The following is a 14,483-nucleotide window of genomic DNA, read 5'->3' as shown; positions in this document are numbered from 1 at the left end:
GGGGGATATTATTCAGATCCAGGAAGTCCAGTTTGAGGAACAGATCTGTGAATTTGAAAGAAAACCAAAAAACACTTTTTACAACAAAGGTATCATGAAGGCATGATTATTTTATCTTTTGTCATGTAAGATAAATGGTGGAAATTATGCTGCTCACTTCAAAGTAGTAGTAGTAGTAGTAGTAGTAGTAGTAGTAGTGTGGTTGATGACTGCTATGGCAAATGTTTGAGCCTGGTTCAACATTTTTGCGAGACAACCCTGTGCTTTTTTTTTTATAAATAAAAGAGAGATAAATCCAAAATATCCTGTTCCTTTGATTTTTCGAGTTTCTCGTCCATTGTTCAATACACAGAAGGCTCGACTGGTGGAATGTCATTTCACCACCAAAGAGCAAAACAGAGCTCATGAGTAGTGTGGGTTGACAAGTTTTATTTAGCTGTGGTGCAAATTTCCTTTAGCAGAAAATATTAAAATAGTTTTAAATGAATGTCCCTAATCTGTTTTATCCCATTTGAAATTAATATAAATCTGATGAAATTGCTCATTAAAACCAAATCTATTCAATCAAGTCTATTTTGTCACACTTTTTGTCATATATTTTCTTGGAAGGAGTCCAATTAGGCTAATTTAATTTCCCCTGTATTAATAGCACTGCACAAGCGCACACTAATCGGGAAATACATTTCTTATCAATGACGGGTATGTTTTTCTATTCTGAGTTGGGAGTTGGAAAATATGACAAAGTCTTCGTCCTGTCCTGTCAGAGCTTCAGCATATTCTCCAAATGCAGCCTCCCGTCTCTGTGAATTTGTACACGCCACATCCTCGCCATGTAGCAGACAGCCGGCTGAGAGTTGAGTGCTGCTGAGCCTCTTCCGAAGTAATCCTCACCATATGAAATATCTTGTCAGCACACGCACACACACAAAGCAATGCCTCTCAGTCAATGTAATCCCCCCTATATGAAATGTTTGTCCTTTGTTGGAGTGAAGCCATGCTGAGTACATAATAATGGCACACAGAGGAGTTGAGCGGATGGTCGGAGGTTAAGAACAGGGATTTTATTGTACTCTCATGCAGCTACAGTATGGGAGGATGCAACACATTGTGTGTTAAAGCAACATTTCCATGTCTTTATCTCCGTATGTCTATAGGAAGAAGAAGAAGCTCCTCTCCGATGTTTTGAGCATCTCGGACAGATCGTCCCTCACGGAGTGGCTGCAGTCAAACTCTTGACATTTGCTGCAACAGAACAGCATCAGCACACACGAAGAAGAGGAGAGAAACCAGCTATCAGCTAACTGATGGACGAGTGCTCTCTTTGCTAGTGTGGGTGAAAGTGATTTTTCTCACCATCATGTAACATCATTGTCAAGGCATCAATTAATACCATCCAATCAAGATTCTACCTACCAGACTAAATGTGGTATCAGTGTGTTGGTGATTTAACTAATAAAAAACCCAAACTTGTCACACTTGCTGTTCTTTCTCTGCCAATTTATAATATTGATTTTTTTAAATTATTTTTTATTATGATTTTCCAGGTCCATACAGTCGATGATAATACATTTCGTAGGCTACTTCCCATTTAGCCATCTGCAAACATTGTTGCCCACTGTAAAGTATTGGACTGTGGATCTTGTCTTTTTTTTTTTTATTCCATGCATCCTTCTTCCTTGTCAATGTGACACCTACAATAACAAATGCTTATTTCTCCATAATATTCTTTCCATTTTCAAACCTCTAGTCTTCATCCCCAACCGCTGTTGCCTCGAGTGAGGCTTCAAAAGGCGTTACACAACTTTTTTTTTCTCCCCATACTTCAAAAGGACTGTAAATGGACCCTGGTAACATTTACATAAAGGCGAAAGGAAAGAGATGCTTTAAATTGGTGAGTTTGGTTTTTAAATATCAGATTTGTTTCTTTTTTTTCAATCCATTAATGTGTTCGTTAGTGAGTGCCCTCTTTGATGCAACGCTATTAATAATGCAGAACCAAATGGCAACACGCCACTGAGAAAGTCGGCATTACATATACATCACTCACCCTCAAACACGCACAACCTACCAACTCACGCTCCGCCTTTAATTCCCGAGAGAGAGACAGAGAGAGAGTGTGAGAGAGAAGGAGAGAGAGTGAGAGAGAGGGAGAGAGAGAGAGAGAGTGAGAGAGAAGGAGAGAGAGTGAGAGAGAGGGAGACAGAGAGAGAGAGTGAGAGAGAAGGAGAGAGAGTGAGAGAGAGGGAGAGAGAGAGACTTTGTCAAAGCCGATTACAGTTGATCGGGTCTGTGATTCTGTCGCTGTCTGTTCACTTGAGGTTTATAATCGACACGCCTCTCGCTTTCTGCCGCTTGTTTGTTCATAGTAGCGTGTGTGCGCGTGCCCCTAAAGCCCCCCCCCCCCGGTCTTGTTGAGCGCAGCATGGATTTATTGCAGTGTTTGTGTCACACGGATATCTTTACTACGAGTTCCTCCTCCGAAGCGCTCCTCCCGTCAGCGGGGCAACTTTTTGGTGCGCCGCGGCGCCGCTGAGCCGCGCGTCTCTCGGTGGGGAAAGTTGACACGCAAGCCCCGGCGAACATGGGCTCCGCGCGGTGAAAGCGCCGCTCGTCCCCACTTCCTTCTCTCAGTCACCCCAGAAACCGCGCGACAAAATGCAGAAGAGCGTCCGCTACAACGAAGGGCACGCGCTGTTTCTGTCGGCGGTCGCGCGTAAAGAGGGCACCAAGCGCGGCTACCTGTGCAAGAAGACCGCGGAGAACAGCCGATGGCACGAGAAGTTCTTCGCCCTCTACCAGAATATACTGTTCTACTCCGAGAACGAGCAGAGCGCGAGACCGGCCGGGATTTACCTGTTGGAAGGATGCACCTGCGAGCGCTCGCCGGCGCCAAAGATGTCCGCGACTGGGAAGGAAGCGCTGGAGAAACAGGTGAGAGTTTTAACAGAGCCCTGCTGTGAACGAACCTTCCAGCATCTTTTCTTATCTGATGGTACAACTAACAAAAGCTGCTCAAAGCCCGCTGACGGGCGCGCATTATGAAACAAAAACGGAGACTCTCCAAATAGGTGCCTGGGAGAGTTATGTTATTCATATTAAACATAATTTCCACACAGATTTATATCATTGTTTGTTTCTTAAAACTTTTGATTTTCTTTTTAGAACACTGACATTGTTTGTTTCATCGCGCTCAAACTGCTGCTCATGTTGCAGTAAAAAAAAAAAAAAAAAAAAGATCAAGAGTGTCATGCAGCATCACACTGAAGTGGCTGCAGCAGCTCAGCATCGATAGTTTCAACAAGTCCTACAGAATAAAGTGCTCCCAAGTGCGTCATCGCCCAACGACTCAGATGCGCAGGCTGGTTTCCCACAGCATGTCTTTTCCCAATTAAAAATAATCTGTTCATGTCACATAAATCTATTTCCTCTTTTACTCTTGGATGTTTTTTTTTTTTCTCTCTCTCTCTCTTTGAGTTCATGTAATTTGCTGACCGCAGGCACATAATGTACTTGATTTGTAACCTGTTGAGTACAAAGTCAATGCAGTCTGGCAGCGGGAAGCAACTGGTTCTTGAATTTAACCTCATGAAGGCTGTAAACATAAGAGAACACATTTTAATTGGACTACACCATATGTATGGCATGCATTTTTAATATTTACTTGATTCATCCGCAATAAATCTACATCATATTTACATTCAATGAAATATTAATCACCAGGATGCCATGTTTTTATAGCTGTAACTTGGAATACAAATGCATTTTTGTGCTCTTGGATATGTAACGAATGCTGAATCCTGCAGCGCTGAAAAAGGTCAGCCTCATGACTGAAAGCAGTGATATGCAAGGAAATATCTTGTGCAAATCTGTTGCCGATTGTGCTCCTGGAAGTTGCCTCAGCATTGTTGCTCCAACAGTTAGGTAGACCTTGTTGCTAGGTAACATTTGAAATACGATTTGTCCGTGCATTTCATTGTGAGGGAAAAAAAGAAACATGCATTGATCATCAAGTATATCATAAATCCTTGCAATCAACAAATCTTTGTTATAGAAAGAACAACTTACTTCCACTTCAAGTAATGCCAGAGGAAACAGAATGATTTGTTCCTGTTCCTGAGTGTTCAGCTGGCCTCAGGGAATGCGTGCATGTGTATGCACAGGCATCATGCCCATTAAAATGTAGGGGGAGGGGGGGATACATGGGAGAGTATTGACTTTTTTTTTTCAGTTTCAGCAAGTGTTAAGGAGACAGTAAATGCATGCACAATTAATCATAAGAGAGGTGTGGAAAGGTCAAAAATAGCCACCAATCATCATCACTCAGTACATTCATTCCAGATGTAAGGACTTGCCAGGAGAAATGTGGTTTAAATCAAGTCATACATAGAGGAAGAAAAAGAGCATGTCTTTCTTTCTGTAATTGAGTTGTTACTTATGATGATGAAAGAGGACAAATCTTCTCTTTTCTGTTTCCATTCAGGCCTGAATTCTCTCTCTCTCTCTCTTCCTATCTTTCCGAGCATGGCAATTTTCTGACTGTCTCACCCTCTGCCCATCTGTCTCACTCTCACACTACAGCTGTGATGTTTAATTAGGGTTATTTTCAATCTGCCCTCAGCTGAAACCGTGTGTGCTGCAATGTAACGCTTCAACTAAATAGCCGTGTTCACACCAATGTGAATGCTGCCATTTATGGCTTATGCTGTGTGTGTGTGTGTGTGTGTGTGTGTGTGTGTGTGTGTGTGTGTGTGTGTGTGTGTGTGTGTGTGTGTGTGTGTGTGTGTGTGTGTGTGTGATGATTAAGTCTCAATCAAGGAACATTTCAGTCTGATCCTGGCATTCATTCCTTGTCCGAGGGGTTTGGTAGGATAAAGTGAGAGAAGGCCTTCCATCTTTCCATCAGTTGCTCTTCTCTATTTCTCTGTGCAGTGGAGTGAGTCCGCCAGCAACCTGCAGTATCACACCCCCACAGTGAGCCACAATGCAACCACACAAATAACGCTCTCAAATAATTTGGAGAGCATTCACACTGGTCTGCATGTTTTCCATAGCTGTGGACGTGTATTGTTGATGTGAACGTGTGTGTGTGTGTGTGTGTGTGTATATATATAAAAGGCCAGTAGATTTAGCTGTGTTTAATCATCAAACTGTCCCTCCCCCGATCCGAGAGCACTTGGTCTGTCAAAGACCCCAGAAGGAAGCAGGGTTCATCAGAGGCCGTGAACCCGGGGAGATGCATACAGTGCAGGCTGTTTCCAGATCACTACCCTTATGTCAAATACCGCTGATCGATTCAAAGGCCTGTTGATGTCTTGCACTGCTATTTGCCATGTTGTCGAAACAAACGAGCCATTCCTTCAACAGTCTCAGCAGGACTTTGTCTGTAGGTTGGGAACATCATCAAAGGCAGGATCCAGACAAATATAAAACATTTTTTTTAAATGACCAACAAACATGACAGCTCTAAAATCATTAAGCTGTGGATCAAAGGCATTTCTTCAAAGGGTTTTTCTATGCCTCCGCGCCCGCATGCCATGGCTGAAGACGGCCGTGAAACCGAGACATTATTTTTTCAAGTTGTCCATTGGAGGTGAATTTGTGCTGGGCTAAAAAATTGATCAAAGTTGTCAGTCACCATTCTGCTACAGGTTAGGCAGAGGAGAAATGAGAATACTGCATCCAAAACCAACATCCCAGCAGGTATAAGTGTGTATTACATCACTTCTGGACTGGCGCTTGGCTGTACACGAGGGTGATGAACACTCTTGGGGCATTGGGACCTTCAGTGGTGTTATTGTTATTGCTTGAGCTGCTTCCGTCTGTTATACGTAGGTGCCGATGTGGACAGAGAGAAGGACACGCACACACACAGACACACACACACAGACACACACACACAGACACACACACACACAGAGGCGAGCTTCAAATAAAGTTTAACTTCAGGTAATAGGTTTGTGAAGTAGTTTCATGTGTATTGTTGTCAGTGCAGAGTTTATGACCGATGTAATTTACAGGATCGGGTTAGGCACACTGACAATTCTCAAGATTACAGTAAAACAGATTTACAGTGTGTTTTTTTCCGACACCTCTGCTTCTTCACTGTGGGAGTCGTAGAGCAAACTCTCCAATCCAGCATCTATTGCATTACGGTGGCAAGACGTTTCCGGACTCTTCCTCCTGAGGACTAACTGTAAAGTGACAAATGTGTAAGATGGCAGAAAGAGCTCGATGATAGCGATATATGTATTTTATCTGCATGTCAGTGAACATAAACAGTGGAGGAGGGGAGCAATCTGTTTAATCTCCAGATAAACAGACAGGTAATCCCTGATCAGAGTGTTCTGAGGCAGGCACAACCGTTATTAGTATACTTGTACACTGTGTGTGTGTGTGTGTGTGTGTGTGTGTGTGTGTGTGTGTGTGTGTGTGTGTGTGTGTGTGTGTGTGTGTGTGTGTGTGAGAGAGAGAGAGTTTTATGTGTGTGTGTGTGTGTGTGTGTGTGTGTGTGTGTGTGTGTGTGTGTGTGTGTGTGTGTGTGTGTGTGTGTGAGTGTGTGTGTGAGAGAGAAGGAAGGCCCCATATGGTCTAAGAACTTCGGAGGAAATGAACAGCAAGGAGGGCAATGAAGGAACAGCGGGATGTGGGATGTTGATTCAGTGATTGTCACGTTAGCTGTCACATCATTAGTTGAATTCAGCGGGTACATAAAGTACTACCGCTGTCGGATTAATGTTTTGTATCTCTTCACAATCACAAGTTGACAGGAAATTAAAAATCTGTTCTCGGTTCCTGACGTCAAACTGTTTGGAAATCTGGGATTACAGATTTGGTTATCTGGGGATAGAAATATCCAAAGAGGGCAATTTAATTTCAAGGTAGAAGAGGAACTATGTCAAATTTACATAATTTATTTTTTGTCTTGCCATATTCATTTAGTGCATTTGTATTGGCTGTCCTAAAAAAAAGGAAATAAAGCATTTTAAAGGAAAGAACAGTTTGCCGTCTGGGGAAATATGCGAAAGTTCAAAACGCGGGCTAATTACATGCTGTAACAGCTGAGAGCAGTGACTTAGCCTGTTGTCGTTACCGTGGAGCGGCCATGGCAACCAGCTGCACAGAAGTGCTGGGCTGACTTTTTTTTTTTCCTTTGAAGAAAACCAGCCTTGCTGCTCTCCCTGCTTTCAGTCTTTATGTTAGCTATATGCTATTCATCTCCTGGCGGTAGGTCCACACTTCACACAAAGACATGGTCTTAGTTCATTAATAAACAAAGCAAATAACTGTAGGGGCGCCCATGAAGTTGGAATCATTTGCAGATGTCTTGTCTTTCATGGCACAAACACATGTTATGAATGAACTAATTTCACCTGGGTAATTGGGACACATAATGTAATCATTGGGCTTGGTCAAAAGTGATGACTGATGCATTTAAATAGGAATAAACAGAGGATTGTGTCTGAAAGCAAAATATCCCAACTTGCAACAGTGTATTAAGCTATTGTTGACATGAGAATGGTATTGATTTTCTCATCTAACTCTGTAGGAAAACAAATCGACATATTTATGCAACCTTCCAACGGGCATTTATAGAAATGAAGACTGACCAAAATGTCTCCAGTTTACAGGGAACTATCGATGTGTAGGACCTTCTTATATTCTGTGTAGGACTATTTCTTGGCTGGGTGCAGTCTTCTCATCACTGTGTGTACCAGGCAATCAGAGGACACTCCCAGAAGGTCTCATAAAACCAGTCTTGGCTTTTGTACAGATTAAACCAACAAGATATAACATGTTAAATAGTGAACTTTAGAGGTGCTGGTCGGTTCCCTTTGGACAGAGCCATGCTTGGTGTTTCACCTTTTCCCAGTTGTTATTCTGGGGCATTGAGACCTTCAGTGGTTAAGTTATGCTAATTGGCTGCTTACATTTAACTGTATCAATCTCATCTTTATCTGGGCAAGAATGTGAATACTTTTTTTTATTAACATTATTATGGCAAGTATGATGGATGAGCCCTGGCCACTTATGAAAATAGGTTCATGGGTGTGCAGGCAACTGCTTACAGTAAATGAGGTCAAAATTATATTACTGCGTGCACAAGGTTTTCATGATATTTGCAGTTTGTTTCTTGGTTCTTATCTTTTTTTTTTTAAAAGAAGCATTTTATGAAGCTTCATGCGGCACAGAAAAGGCATTATTGCCCCAGTGGGAGCACGATGAGAGCTGAGAAATGAGAGCAATGGGAGTGATAGTGAGTCTGATACAGTCGGCTGGTGGGTGGAAAATGTGAACCCACGCCACTTCTATCCCTCTAAATCGTCTTCTCACAAATTACTTTTGTTGTTCCAGTAACTGATTTGACTCTTATATTGGCCAACAACATATTGTATGGCCTATGTCACAATTTCAATCTGCAGTAGATATCCTCACTTATTGTACGTACATTTAATTACTCATATTGGTGTTTTGTGCCTCCTTTTTTTATTCAAAGTAATCAGGTTTCCTCTTGTGCATTGTGTTTACAGCTCAACATTTTCATACTTTGTGTATGTTTCTTTCCATACCTAAACAATTGATATTTGTCATGCATATGAAGCCAATAGTCTCTTGCTCATTCGTTTAAGGCATTGTTCCTGCATGAGAATCCAGACAACAGGTGTTATAATATTTGCTCTCGATATACATGTAGTTCTTTTGTAGTATCTCACGTTCTCTTTTCTTCTCTTCTCTTAAGATCAAAATACCATAGTGTATATACTCCCACACATACAGGGAAGCTAGTTTCTGGATAATATCAGTTCCCTGTATAGTCACACACACACACACACACACACACACACACAAATCCGGTCTCTCTGTTGTATTTCTCTGTAATGGTAATTGTTCCCCTGTGGGACTCGGGCTCACTGAGCGGTCCCTGCTTCACCACAGCAGTGCAAAGGTGGAGACGCATTATATATCAGCATCCAGTGGAGCCCATTGTGTTAAAACTGCTTGTTAATGATTTTCCTTTCTACTTTGTAATGACCACATACGAATCATAGGATGAGACAAATACCTGCTATCCGGTACCTTCATGCAAATAATAGTTTGTGATTTTACCTTTGCTTGCTTGCGTGCCCTCTCTAATACTCGCTTTAATGCAAATCAAGTTGGTGGTTCAAGCCTCTGTGGTTTGGCGTTGACATGGTTGTGAAACACAACCTCAAACAAACACTGTACGGTAAATGGAGGTGAGACAAGGCGGTGGCGGGGTGATCAAATATTCTGACCTATAGCTGCTAGTACCAACAACAGTATTTTTTCATGATTATAGTTAAATAACCATGCCAGTGGTTTCGCATGTTTTAGCCCATTTCCTGTACCACAGAATTCCATTTCTTCTCAGTTAACCATTTGCAAACTGCCATGTTTTCAAAATGTGTTTTTTCTACTGTCGTATTCAGATTGGCTTCTATTCTTTCAAGTGTGATATGAATGTGGCATGAGGGTGGTATGTGCAAAATTAACAATTTAAATTGCAGATAAAGTGCTGCTCGACAACGCCACCTGGGGGAATTTCGCCCCCAGGAAATTAGTTTTAAAGGACACAAGTCCGAATGCACCCAGACAAGACGTGAGTTATGAAAATAATTAATTTTATTAATTCTCAATATAAAAATACAAGTTAAATAGTCAGTGACATCCTACTCTTTTAAATGCTGCAATATTTCAACCACCTTTTCTTCACTCAGGTAGCAGTGGCTCAAAAACAAAACGACACAATCAATTATATACAACAAATAAACCTTGGAATAAAGAAAACAAACATAACCATTAAACAAAAACAAAGAAAAGCAAACAGTTAATAGCACACAAAAGCAAAGCAATTAGTCATAATAAACTAAAAAAGGAAACAATATTCATGCAAAACAATCAATAAACATACTAAGGATAATAAATCAGAGCTCACTGGTTGGCTACACAACGGTGGAGCACTTAAGGTCCAATAGGACCAATATTAAGTGGGAACGGGAGCAAGTAAACGGTGATCGTGAGACTGGACATTAAAACACTACAAGACAGCAGTAGAGTCCCGGTGCACCGAAGCGTCAGACGCCGGTAAGTGGAGCACCGCAGCGCACAGCCAGGCCGAGAGCGTACCCGGAAAGCATGCACAAAAGATTTCAATTTTAATACTAATCACTATCTGACCGAAAGGAGTAACCGGTACAGATCACATACCCCGAAGCACAGGTGCGGCTCTGCTAACACAGAGGAGAGGGAGAGCGACAAGCCACAGGTAAATCCTGGAGAGAGTGAATCCGCAGCACGGACAACTCCAATCCCACACAGCAGTAGCCAGCTGACCGCCACGCTGCAAGGCACAAGGATAAAGCAGGTGTAATGCCCAGAGACCGCAGAAATACCCCAATAGCGCAACGCAAAGGACTTACAATTTCAAGGTGGAGAGGGTCCAGCAAAATCGAGGGTCCGGCAAAATCGGCGACGCCAACCGCCACACAGCTCAGACCACACACAGCGCCATGCCACGCCAAGATACCAGCCATGAGGAAGGTGAAGGACAGACTGGATTAAATAGACACCTGCGCCAGGAGCGCTGGCGGCTCCGCCCTACAATCAGTGCAGCGCACTGACACACACCTGGTGTGGATCAAGCAAGGAGGAGGGGGAACGGTGGAAACTACCCGACCATCCTGTCACATTCTACCCCCAAATTTTGCATCGTCGCCCCGACGATGGGTAAAGCACAAAACACACTAGCACCAAGGCCGAAAGACCGCAGACTGTGCATTTGACACCGGCCGAGGAAGATGATTCATGTTTGAATGTTGCCCAGCTGTTGGCCGAGGAGTGCGACGCAGAACTGGCTGACCAGCAGGTGCTAGATGCCTCTGAGCAGAAGGAACTGCTGCAGGGGTCGCAGGAACAGGCCGACTGGCCAAAGCCTCCTGATGGGGCCTTGTGGACCCTGATAGCCTTGAGGCCCCAGAAACAAGTGGTGCGGGAGTGTCGAGAACCAGAACCCATAGATCACCCCCAAGAGAATCATCAGAGGTTTCTGAGGTCCTTGGAGAGGAAGACTGATGGAGAAGAGGAACCGGTTCAGGACCGATCTGGGCCTTAAGCAGGTCACGATGGACGTTCCGGGTCTTCTGCAAATCATCCACTGGTGCAATGGTGTAGACAGGTCCGCCACCAGAAGGAGCTTTCAGGACCTGATAAACAACTGAGCTCCAGATGTCCTGGATCTTATGGCGACCCCTGGTACTGTGATCACGAAGGTAAACCAACTGGCCCACTGTAAGCGGAACATCACGTACCGCCTGATCATGGCGCTCTTTACGACGCTCAGCGGCCACCAGCAACCGCCCTCGAGCATTCCCAAAAGCCACCTGAAGCCTGGCCTGGTGCTCGACCAGCCAGTCTTCAACTCTCCCTGGCGCCGGGTCCTGGACACGACCCAGAAGGAAATCAATGGGGAGCTGGGGTTCACGACCGAACATTAAAAGATGTGGTGATTCGCCAGTACCCTGATGAGGGGTGGTATTGTAACAAAAAAGTACATGGGGAAGACAAGAGACCCAGTCACGTTTCCGTGAGGCTGGCAAGGTACGCAAGAGATTGTGGAGCGTCCTGTTAAACCGCTCACACTGCCCATTTCCAGCAGGGTGATACGGAGTAGTGCGTGACTTGCTGACCCCATACAGGTGACACAACTGCTGGATCAACAAGCTCTCGAAACTCCTGCCCTGATCAGAATGAATGCGACCTGGGACACCAAACCTAAAAAACCAGTCATTTAGCAAAACGTGGGCAACAGTGGATGCCCTCTGATCCCGAGTTGGGACAGCCACAGTGTACTTACTGAACACATCTGTCATCACCAGAACATTTTCAAAACCACTCTGCGAGGGCTCCAACAATGTAAAATCTATGGCTACAATCTCATTTGGCCGTGATGCCAATAAGTGCCCCATGAAGCTACCAGACACTGCTCTGGTGTCTTTCGCAACCTGGCAACGCTCACAACCTTGGACCCATTGCCTGATGTCAGAGGTCATCCCCGGCCAATAACAGCGCTGGCGCACAAGCTCTGTGGTGCGCTCCACACCCTGATGCCCATGTTCTTGATGGAGCTGTGTCAATATGTCCTGTTGAAGGACAGCTGGCAAGACAATCTGAAGGATTTCTTCCCCCCCATCTGAACGATGGACCCGGCGGTACAACACGTCCTCCTCTTCCACAAGACGAGCCCATTGTTTTAATAAAGTCAGAGCCAGCTTGGGGAGCTGCCTTCTCTCCTCTGATGTAGGCTGGATCTGCCTCCGCCAGAATGGCAAGATGTCCTTCAGGAGGGGATCAGCCTCCTGCAAAACACAGAGGTCAGAGAAAGACTGAAGGGGAAAGACCGACACGACAGCCTGCGTTGCTGAAACCTGGCCAGAACGAGGCACTGACTGGAGGATTTCAGGGACAGAGGTGCTGGGCAAGACCTGCTCTGCTAAGTTAGCACTGGATGTGGGCAGCCGGGAGAGTGCGTCAGCATTTTTGTTGCTGCGACCAGATCGATACTTGATCCCAAAATCGAATGCTGCAAGTTGAGCAGCCCAGCGATGTTCAGCAGCCCCTAGTTTGGCTGATTGCAGATAGCTCAAGGGATTGTTATCAGTAAAAACCATGCACTTGTGCCCCAACAGGTACTCACGAAACTTCTCTGTCATAGCCCATTTTAAAGCGAGAAACTCCAACTTCATGGAGCTGTAGTTGACCATGTTCTGCTCCGTCGGTCGAAGGCCCCGACTTGCGTATGCTATTGGCCTAACACCACCTTCGGTCTCCTGTGAGAGTACAGCACCAAGTCCACTGTGGCTGGCATCCGTCTCTAAAATAAAAGGGCGTGAAAAATCAGCAAAAGCAAGCACAGGTGCAGAGGTCAATTTGAACTTGAGAGCCTCAAAGCTCTCTTCACACTCTGGAGTCCACGCAATCTGGAACACTTGTCCAGATCCCTTCTTGGACTTTGTACCAGCCAGCCTGGCCACCAATATGTGCAACGGGCCAGCTAGCTTAGCAAAGCTTTCAACAAAACGCCGGTAATAACTGGCAAAGCCCAAAAAGGAGCGCAGCTCCGACACCTGACTGGGACGCGGCCACTTGGCTACGGCTGCAATCTTCGCAGGATCAGTGGCAACACCCTGGTCAGAGATGATGTGACCTAAGTAGCTGACCTCTCGCCGGAAGAATGAACATTTTTCCAGTTTGACCTTTAGGCCTTCCCTCTGGAGACGATCCAGAACCACCTCCAGTCGTTGAACATGCCGGGAGACTGAAGAGGAAAACACAATGATGTCATCCAGATACAAAAGGAGAGACTGACACTGCTGGTCTCCAAACATCCTCTGCATCAGACGCTGAAAAGTGCTTGGTGCATTGCACAGCCCGAACGGCATACGATTCCATTCAAAGAGGCCGAATGGTGTGCAAAAGGCGGTTTTCTGCTTATCCTGCTCTGAGACTGGTACCTGATGGTAACCGCTCGCTAGGTCAAGAGTGGAGAACCACTGGGCCCCAGAGAGCGCGTCTAGACTCTCCTCAATGCGAGGTAACGGAAAAGCATCCTTTCGCGTCTTTGCGTTAAGCAGGCGGTAGTCGACACACATGCGTAGACTGCCGTCCTTCTTCCGCACCAAGACAATTGGAGAGGCATAAGGACTGCTGCTTTCCCTTATCACCTGGGCTTCAAGAAGTTGATTTATATGAGTCTTGACTGCCTCATACTCTGAAGGTGGAACACGTCTGTACCTCTGCCGAACTGGGATGTCATCCAGCAGGGGGATGTCATGTGAGACCAGATTGGTACAACCAAGGTCACCCTCATGGACAGAGAAGACTGAACTAAACCTCTGCAACAATGACTGGACCTGCACCTGCTCTGATTCTGCCAAACTAGACAAATCAACACCTTTAATGTCACTGTGCCCTGAACCAGCTGCCACCTGAGAAGAAACAGTGGCAGAGGGTCTAACCTCTGTGACACCTGGGGGAAGACTGACCACTTCAACTGGACTCAGGATGCCAAGACAGGTTCGTGGGTAGAGGACAATTTCGGTGGTCCCAACATTAACCACTGGGATGTAAGTTGTACCTCGCACAACCTGAACGAGACAGGGGGAAGCCAGCAACCCAGCAGGCAAACCAGACTCTGGGGGCTCGAAAAATAATGACTGCCCAGAGAACTGTTCAGGGCAAGTGCTAGCAACCATCTGCATTACCCCACCAGGGACACGCACCACTCTGGAGCCTCGAACTCTAGCAGCACCAGTGAATGGAGCATGGTGCTGATTAACCACCTGATGACATTGCTGCAAGGCCTGAATAACGGGATCAGGAGACTGTGTGACTGCAGGCAGGTTAAAAAATGAAAGGCCATGGGCTCCAAAGAGCTCTCGGTAGCAGCGACGAATGACATTCATCCC

General features: G+C 45.1%; 2 protein-coding genes across 7 annotated transcripts in view; both read left to right on the top strand.

Annotated features, from left to right (window-relative positions):
* msh3 (mutS homolog 3 (E. coli)) overlaps positions 1-1,457 on the top strand; it is a 33,848-nt gene extending 32,391 nt beyond the window's left edge. For both annotated transcript variants that reach the window (XM_084025642.1, XM_084025641.1), the window contains exon 24: positions 1,155-1,457. In XM_084025642.1, the coding sequence (XP_083881768.1) occupies positions 1,155-1,236 (82 nt within the window). In that variant the 3' untranslated portion in view covers positions 1,237-1,457. The remainder of the gene's footprint in view (positions 1-1,154) is intronic.
* Positions 1,458-2,417: 960 nt separating this feature from the next.
* The window catches only part of LOC311023472 (ras-specific guanine nucleotide-releasing factor 2), a 43,894-nt gene continuing 31,828 nt past the window's right edge, over positions 2,418-14,483 (top strand). For 4 of the 5 annotated variants that reach the window (XM_084025321.1, XM_084025320.1, XM_084025318.1 and 1 more), the window contains exon 1: positions 2,422-2,931. In XM_084025321.1, the coding sequence (XP_083881447.1) occupies positions 2,656-2,931 (276 nt within the window). In that variant the 5' untranslated portion in view covers positions 2,422-2,655. Of the gene's footprint in view, positions 2,932-14,483 lie in introns of all 5 variants that reach the window. The other variant, XM_084025319.1, reaches the window with a different exon arrangement.

The sequence above is a fragment of the Eutrigla gurnardus genome (genome assembly GCF_963514095.1).
Source record: "Eutrigla gurnardus genome assembly, chromosome: 13".
Taxonomy (NCBI): Eukaryota; Metazoa; Chordata; class Actinopteri; order Perciformes; family Triglidae; genus Eutrigla; species Eutrigla gurnardus.
This window is presented reverse-complemented; position numbering and strand designations above follow the sequence as displayed.